This window comes from Rhinopithecus bieti, unplaced genomic scaffold, assembly GCF_001698545.2.
Source record: "Rhinopithecus bieti isolate Rb0 unplaced genomic scaffold, ASM169854v2 scaffold_41913, whole genome shotgun sequence".
NCBI classification, from domain to species: Eukaryota; Metazoa; Chordata; class Mammalia; order Primates; family Cercopithecidae; genus Rhinopithecus; species Rhinopithecus bieti.
The window spans coordinates 346,536-355,665 of NW_016818964.1; the positions used below are offsets into that span (position 1 = coordinate 346,536).

At 36.2% G+C, this 9,130-nt stretch overlaps 1 protein-coding gene across 1 annotated transcript in view; it reads right to left on the reverse strand.

Moving 5' to 3' along the window:
- The window catches only part of TC2N (tandem C2 domains, nuclear), a 62,292-nt gene that overhangs the window by 4,709 nt on the left and 48,453 nt on the right, over nucleotides 1-9,130 (reverse strand). The window contains exons 10-11 of the mRNA XM_017857909.1: nucleotides 4,455-4,569; nucleotides 1,805-2,001 (exon numbers count right to left, since the gene is read on the reverse strand). Coding sequence (XP_017713398.1) covers nucleotides 1,805-2,001; nucleotides 4,455-4,569 — 312 coding nt within the window. The remainder of the gene's footprint in view (nucleotides 1-1,804; nucleotides 2,002-4,454; nucleotides 4,570-9,130) is intronic.

Consider the following 9,130-nt stretch of genomic DNA (forward strand, 5'->3'; position numbering starts at 1 on the left):
AAAAAAAAAAAAAAAAAAAAAAAAAAATTCAAAGTGAAATATTACAAAATCATTTCCCCTATTATTACTAATAATATACTAATAACTGGGGATATTAGTATCCCCAGTTATTAGTATCCTTTCCTATTCAAGAAATCTAGGAGCTCAACTTAAAACTGACACCGACCACTCAAAAACATTCTTGTAAAGATCAATTAAACTGAGGCTAATCATGATTCAACTTAGATTGGTAAGGAATGTGCATTTTAAAGGACCTTTTACATGAAATAAACCATAATCTCAATTAAAATCTAATAAATAGTCATTCTTGATCAATAGTAATTTCATAGTACCCATCATTTATGTAACTTAAATACTACATGTGAACATATACATAGTATTATGCAAATTATACAAAAGACATCACAATAATTATATTATTAGGAACCTTTATGAAGACAAGGAATAAAAAAACTTGAATTCTCACCTTACCTCTAGTACTAACAAATGCTTTTACCTTGAAGTTAACTTCTCTGAGATTCAGTTTCTAAGAGATTAGAGCAGGTCATTGGTTTAAAGCTTTTTCCTTTTCTTTCTTGGTCTAAAGAACCTTCCTTTCAAATGAAATCTTACAAATAACCCCAGTATGTAAAACAGACATTAGAGTACTTTGGTTGATATAGGGGTGGAAGACCTTGAGTTCACCTTTGGCTACCCCATCATGGTTCCTCCTAAGGCTATGCCAGATAAGCCATAGGGAGCAGATGACCAGTAAGAACCTTTCCAGAATTATTATTCTAACTAAAATCTTAGCCAAAGAATGGAATCACCACAAATGTTATCATGAAAATCATTTCAAGTAAATTTCCTATTCCATTCATACCATTAAGTTGAGTCTTGATGATATACGAAAACTTTAACTGAATTGACTTCATAGGCTTAATGGCTTTCAAAAGTATGCTGGTTATATGAATTCTTGAATTCAAGTTATTTTCCAAATAGTAAATGATAAACAAAACAACATTTTATTAATATTTTATGTAAAATATGTATTAAGTAAATCAAGGAGCTGATATCAATCTTTGAAAATTCATATATAATTTGAGGATTTCATGCAGACTGTTAATAATACCTTATCAAGTTGAAGCTTTTAAACCAATAATATAGATTGTGGAATTTAAATGTGGTTCAAACAATTGTAATTAAGGTGAAAGATAATGGATAGCTACCACTAGTCTATTCAGAGTAAGGAAAGGAAACAAGTTCCTAGAAGACTTGCAAGTTAGCAACTGTTATGGTGTTTTACACAAATTATACCAAGATTTTAAAATAATTCAGACAGTAGTATTAACTAAATAATATCACAACCACTGTTAAAATGGACATGTTCTAGGAATTCAAAACTAACATAACTCAGGTAAGAGCATATAAAAAGTGCCCATGTTAAACATTACATCAAAGATTAAACAAAATAAAGTAAATTTGATACTCAAAGTCTTAAGAAATTGATTTAAATACTTAATGTTCCCTCCTTCCACAAGGAACAAATCAGTAGTACTGAAAAACTGATAATTCTCATCATTTTTAAAGTAAAAAAGCTCAGAAAAAAACATATTTAAATATAAACCTGATTGCTCAGAAATTCCAACTATTTGTATTAAAGCAAAAGTCTGACAAGTTTTGATTTTGTAGCAACATTGAATTTTGATTTATGATGCTAAAGAACTGTACTCTATTCGACTTTAATATTATCCTGTATTCTCTTTGTTAAATGACTGTTTGAATGCACAGAAAAATACAAGGAAGGATAAAAAATCCTACTAACCTGGCCCACAAAGTGTTTTCTTCTTACAGAGCTTCGACTATAAACCTTAATGAGAAAACAATGTCTTTTCACTCTGCATAAGTGGAAAATCATAGTCTCTCCCCACTTGACTCTTCCATTGGAGGCCTTCAGTAAGCGTGTCTTTTTCTTGTAAATCAACTCTCCCGAGCTAAACATTCCCACCTTCACAAAAAAACCTTAAAATTAGAAATATTGGTTTATAAAATGTTTTCAAAATACCATATAAAGGTGTGTATATACACATCCAAGTTGGAATTTATATATATAACATTTATTGTAAAAATATGGATAAGTCACTTTTAAATGTCCGATGAGCTACAACCATAACAGAAAACAGCTCTAGTCAACTTTATAACTTTGGCCATATTACTACTGTAACTTTAAATGAACTTAATCTTTCTGTGGCTGAATACCATTAAAGACTGGAAATGGAGGCATAAACAACAATCACAGTAAAAGAGTGCACACTGAAAAGGATCACACTAAAGAGAGGCGCCAATTTTTTAGACAGCAGGAGGTATTTATTTCACAATTTTATATAAGTAAAATATAAAAGACTCCAGGAATTAAGTATATGCCCACTAGATAAAATCTATACTTTAAATAAATTTGAGATGTAGAGCTTCCAGTAATGGCAGAAAAGTTTGTATAAACTAACCTTCCCATAAATAACAATTATCAACTTTGGAAAAAAATTTAAAAACACTAAAAGCAGAAAGAAATTGGAGGGAAGTCAACTGGTAAGAGATGGGAACTTCCCTGGGTAAAATTCAGCTTGATACAGCTTTTCACCTAAGCATACTCCCCTATCTGACTGACACAGTGCCTACAGCTCAAGCAGAAAGTACAGTCTGACTAATTGGAGGTGACAGAGCTGGGCTGCCAGAGAAGCAAGAAAGTGAGAACTCCTAGAAAGGAGGGAGCCACAAAGTGAGGGCTGAGATCCGACCATCAGATTGATAGAATGAAGAGCTGTGGTCATCCTGATGAGCTGTTTTAAGGGGAGCCCGTTATAAACCGCAGCTATTGTCCTTGTTTCCTAGAATTAATTAGATATAGTCCTGAAGATTTATCCAAGTTAGGTTTTATTTGCTTATTTTTATTTTAGGATTTTCCATCTATCTACATAGGTGACATTAGTCTATAATTACTTTTTGTGTGTGCTGTCCATTCTGTTTTGGTATCAAGAATATGCTGACCTCACAAAAGTACTTTTTCCATCTTCTTTTCATGCTTTGGAGCAGCTTATATACAATAAAAATTACATGTTCCTTGAAAATTTGGTAGAATCTTCCAGTACAATTACCTTGGCCTAGTGCTTTTATTAGAGGCAGTTCTTTAACTACCTTTTCATGGTTATTCTTTTATTCAGATTTTCTTCCTCTTCTTAAGATTCTACTTTCGGCCGGGTGCGGTGGCTCAAGCCTGTAATCCCAGCACTTTGGGAGGCCGAGGCGGGTGGATCACGAGGTCAGGAAATCGAGACCATCCTGGTTAACAAGGTGAAACCCCGTCTCCACTAAAATACAAAAAACTAGCCGGGCGAGGTGGCCGGCGCCTGTAGTCCCAGCTACTCCGAGGCTGAGGCGGGAGAATGGCGTGAACCCGGGAGGCAGAGCTTGCAGTGAGCCGAGATCGCGCCACTGCACTCCAGCCTGGGCGACACAGCGAGACTCCGTCTCAAAAAAAAAAAAAAAAGATTCTACTTTCAACCACTGAATTTCTCAGAAAGTCATTTATTTCACAGATACCCAAATAAATTGGTATAGTTATATATGGTATTGCTTTATATATAATAGAATCACTTCTGAATTTGAAATTATATCCTCTTCATTGCTCAGAACATCATTCATGTTTTCTCTATTTTTTTTTCACTTGATCTCACCTGCTATAGATTTGTCTATTTTAATGATTCTTTCAAAGAGACAGCTTTTAGTTTTATTGATTATGCCTTTTGTGGTTGTCTCCCTATCTGTCACCTTCAACTTTAGCTTTAGTACCTTACTTCTAATTTCTTTGTGTTTGTTGTTTTTCTAGCTTCTTGAATTGAATGCTCAGTTTCATTTATTTTCAGTCTTTCTGGTTACAGTGAACATGCATTGCTTTTGCCTGCCCCCAGATAGTTCCCTTCTTTTAGTAGGGTAAAGGGACACTCCTACCCCAACTCAAATCTTTAGGACTAGACAACCAAAGTATCACAATCCCTGGTTGTACACAAAACACAGGGAGGGAAAAGTGTTTCTAGGTTTGTTTTTGATATATATATTTTTACAATTAAGTTTCTAGTTAGCAGGGCATTCCACAAAGGGCACAGACCTAGAGAGAGGATAAATCATTTCAGGGGGTAAAATATAACTGAGAATCCTCTAGACATTCAACCTGTACGAACTGATGAGCTAAATAAAAAACAGTATCAAAGGCAGAGAGGTCATAACTGGATAACACTCAAGAGACCACTGTATTAAGGTAGACACAATGGCTAAAATTTGAAATCTTATAATTTTAAAGTAAATAAGTTAAATAATAAAAGTTACTAAGATTTTAATCTCCATGGTAAGAAACGTAGAAAAAATACTTTCTATTACTAATACTTTCTGAGGATTCTACTTTGAGCCATTGATATACTTACTCAAAGTCAAAGGTGTTGAGGAGCTTGGAAGGTATTGTGCCTCGAGAATTTGTAACTGAATTCTGCTATTTACTGCTTGAAAACAAGTCCCCAATTCAAGTTCTGCATGGCAAACCTGCATATCAAAAAAGTGTCATTTGGTAGTTAAGAATAAAGTTTTTGGAATAATTAAAAAATTCAAAGAGAAAAAGCTAAGGTTAGAAATTTTGAAAGTATTCCTTTCCAATGATATTCAAAACTATAAGTTACAAGAGAAAGTTAAGAAGATAAATAACATGAATTCTTTAAAGTACTCATTTGCATGGATTCTGAAAATACAGGTTCTATCTACGTACTGAAACTTCAAAATCAGTGACACCTAGAGCCAATTCAAATTAAAAGTAAATTAAATTCATAAGCAGTATCAATTGAGAAAATGTCAGTGAAATTAACACAAAAGGAATACACTTTCAAAAGAACTAAATGTAGTCAAATTATTTTTACAGAACACATGAAATATGATTAACAAGTTACATATGAAAATCATCATTTTTTTCTAATTATGGAGATCAGGGTAGGTGCTAACAAAATCAGAAGACAGCAATAAACAGATCTGTGGATTAAGAGTTGAATTACTATGCTGAATGGAAGCAAGCTAAAGAAAGCTGGCAAGAAGGAAGCTAGCTAGTCAAAGTGATGAGGCAGTAAATAATAAGGAAAAGGTCAAAGAAAACCTGAGGCAAACAGTAAAATGAAGGAGACTTAGAGAAGAGGAAAAATTAAAACGTGTTCTTCAGCACTGCTGACCAACAGCAGAAGAAAGTTGGTAATTTGTCTGTGAAATATAACACAAGTCAGACTACTTAGGTGGATTCCAAGGTCCTTGGACTGAAAAATAAAAGGGAGAACAGTAGTCCAAACACAAAAACACTATTGTTTACATGTTGAAAAGAGTAAGAATAGGAATAAAGTAGGAGCATAATGTTTACAGATCATACTAGGGCTCAGCATAGACAGACACAAAAGTTTTTGCTAGTACTGATTCCAATAAAGTTACAGAACAACTGAATGACACTTGATGAGGACATTTATATTTGACATTGCTCAGTATTCCCCAATAACTGGCTTATGGCTCACTGGGGGGGAAAAAAAAAAAAAAAACCTTTCCATATATATAACATTGACAGAGGCTTGGTGTTTTGTTAAAATATGATTCTGTATTTTAAACTAGTCATGCCATAAGAAATGAAGAGATAGAAAATGAAAAGTGAATTGCTTAACAAGTACAAACTCAACTGCTGGAATTTAATTCCCCCTTGAAAAGGTCTAAATTGATGATAAAACTTGTTATTTGGCAACAAATGATGACTTCTAATAAGTAAGTTAATTTATTGCTTTTGATTGTAATCAAAATGAGAACGAACTAACAACTTTTCACATGAACTGATTTGATAGCCATAAAACAAAACAAAAAAACCTTTGCTGATACAAAAAAATTGCTGCCCTTGGCATTTAAAAAATATATTTTAAAAGATAGAGTCACACCGTTTATAAAACACAAGGGAAATCACGGTTAAATTTTTTTATTATTTTTTATTATGGTTTTGTACCCAAAATGTAATAACACTTATGAAAACACATAAAGGTGGCAAAACTTCTCTTATTGTTACACTATTGTAGAGTTCACTCTCATAAAACAGAGCAGCATTTGGCAATAGGCTTACCATTTCCCACTTGCCAAGGTTATTTCACAAATTCAATTCATGTTCCAGGACATTAATTCAGATCATGAAAAACTATTCAAAGATTTAAACTATTGGCCAGGCGCAGTGGCTCACGCGTGTAATCCAAGCACTTTGGGAGGCCGAGGTGGGCGGATCACCTGAGGTCAGGAGTTCAAGACCAGCCTGACCAACATGGAGAAACCCTGTCTCTACCAAAATACAAAATTAGCCAGGTGTGGTGATGCATGCCTGTAATCCCAGCTACTTGGGAGGCTGAGGCAGGAGAACTGCTTGAACCCGGGAGGCGGAGGTTGTGGTGAGCTGAGATCGCGCCACTGCACTCCAGCCTGGGCATCAAGAGTGAAACTCGGTCTCAAAAAAAAAAGAGCAGCATTTGGCAATAGGCTTACCATTTCCTGCTTGCCAAGGTTATTTCACAAATTCAATTCATGTTCCACTTATTTCAGATCATGAAAAACTATTCAAAGATTTAAACTATTTAAATCTCATAATAACCAAAAAATTAAAATTCCAATCAATTAGCAGGTATGTATTGACTGCATTTAATAAGCACAAAACTGCTCCTGAATAATGTATCCTTTTATTCAGAAAAGAAAATATTGTTAGCCTTCCTGGAAGGGTTGAAATGAAATGTTGAGCATCATTAGAGAACATCACGATCTGGTGATGTTTGAGAATATCTTCTTAGGGGGGCAATACATGGTAGAGTTAAAAGGGCTGGCTTTGGAATCAGACTGCCTCCATTCAAATCCTGACTCACCAACTACTGGCTGTATGACCTCAGGCAAGTGTTTCCCTGATCTCCACAAAAGGGATAAAGAGCACCGGGGTGATAATTTTGGTGTGATCATTAGATCACATGGCATTGAGGCAGCCATAAGATAAATCTCTGTAAATGCCAGCTATTTCTTCAGGAAAACGTATTTCTTCCACATTATTCAACACCAAAATTTGAGATCTGAAGTAACTATTTACATTACTATTTGTCAAGGTCAATAACTCTTTATTGAGTAAAAGCCTGAAAGTTGTGCTGCTCATGGTGAAACAGTTGTCAGTGTGGATGGATAAGTCCGGCTCTTTTATTTGAGACAGAGCCTCAGTCTGTCACCCAGGCTGGAGTGCAGTGGCGCAATCTCGGCTCACCGCAAGCTCCGCCTCCCAGGTTCACGCCATTCTCCTGCCTCAGCCTCCCAAGTAGCTGGGACTACAGGTGCCCGCCACCACGTCTGGCTAATTTTTTGTATTTTTAGTAGAGACGGGGTTTCACCGTGTTAGCTAGCACGGTCTCGATCTCCTGACTTTGTGATCCGCCCGCCTCGGCCTCCCAAAGTGCTGGGATTACAGGTATAAGCCACCGTGTCTGGCTAAGTCTGGATCTTTAAATGTCACAATTAGAATATTTATTTTCCTCTTCAACACATTAAAACAAAGCATACTATTATTGCTTTAGCCAATAATATGAAACATTCACACTTATTAACATAAACTCACTGGTCCAGTATAGCCTGAACACTCTTCTTTCAGGGTTTCAATCTATAACCCTAGCACCTGGCATTCAGGAAATACACAAATATTTATAAGATCTCTGACACATGAAATATGATTTAGTAGAAATTTAGCCATAATTATTCATTCATATTTTCCAACACAGATAATAATGTCTCAATTCCCCAGAAAATCCCTGAGTTCTCTTCTTATATACTCCGTTTTTAACGTTTTAATATATGAATTATCTATTTAAATAGTGTATTTGTGCTTTCTGTAAACTATGGCTGCAGATTACTACCTACTAAGCTAGTGTCAAATATGCCAGTGACAAACTCCTGTCATAGTTACAGAACAGCACATTGGGGGTTGAGATAAAGAATAATAGTCAAGGCCGGGCGCGGTGGCTCAAGCCTGTAATCCCAGCACTTTGGGAGGCCGAGATGGGCGGATCACGAGGTCAGGAGATCGAGACCATCCTGGCTAACACAGTGAAACCTCGTCTCTACTAAAAATACAAAAACCTAGCCGGGCGAGGTGGCGGGCGCCTGTAGTCCCAGCTACTCCGGAGGCTGAGGCAGGAGAATGGCATAAACCCGGGAGGTGGAGCTTGCAGTGAGCTGAGATCCGGCCACTGCACTCCAGCCCGGGCGACAGAGCAAGACTCCGTCTCAAAAAAAAAAAAAAAAAAAAAAAAAAAAAAAAAAAAAGAATAATAGTCAAGGCTGGGCACAGTGGCTCATGCCTGCAATCCCAGCACTTTGGGCGGCCGAGGCAAGAGGATTGTTTGAACTCAGGAGTTTGAGACCAGAATGGGCAATATAGCGAGACTCCTCATCTCTACTAAAATTTTTAAAAATTATCTGGGCATCGTGGTATGCCTGTAGTCCTAGCTTCTCAGGAGGCTGAGGTTGGAGGATTGCTTGGGCTGGGAGATGGAGAAGGTAGTGAGCTGTGATTGCGCACTGCACTCCATGCTGGGCTACGGAGCTGTCTTTCTTCCTCACAAAAAGGAAGGGAAGGGAAGAGAAGGGAAAGGGGAGGGGAAGGGAGGAGGGGAGGGGAGGAGAGGGAAAAGGAAAGAAGGGAGGAAGGAAGGAAACATGTTTCTGCCCCATATCCCCCAAAATTCTGATTTTTTTTAGTTTATGTATGGGCATTTTTTTAAAGCTCCCAGATGATTCTAATGTGTATCCAGAGTTAAGAAGCACTTCCGGGCACCTTAAATATTTTTGGAAAAAGGTAAAATATAAATCCCATATAAATTTAAAACCACATATAGGTTTGACCTTATAAAAGCTTAAGACTGATTTTTATAAATATTTATCCTAACATTTGATCTATACAATTTAATTAGAAATTCCTAAACAATTTAAAAACAGTGTTCAGTTTGCTGAGAGAAGCAAAGAGCAGGTCCCAATCGGCACCATTAGGCAATAAAGCTTTTTACCAAAAAAAAAAAAAAAA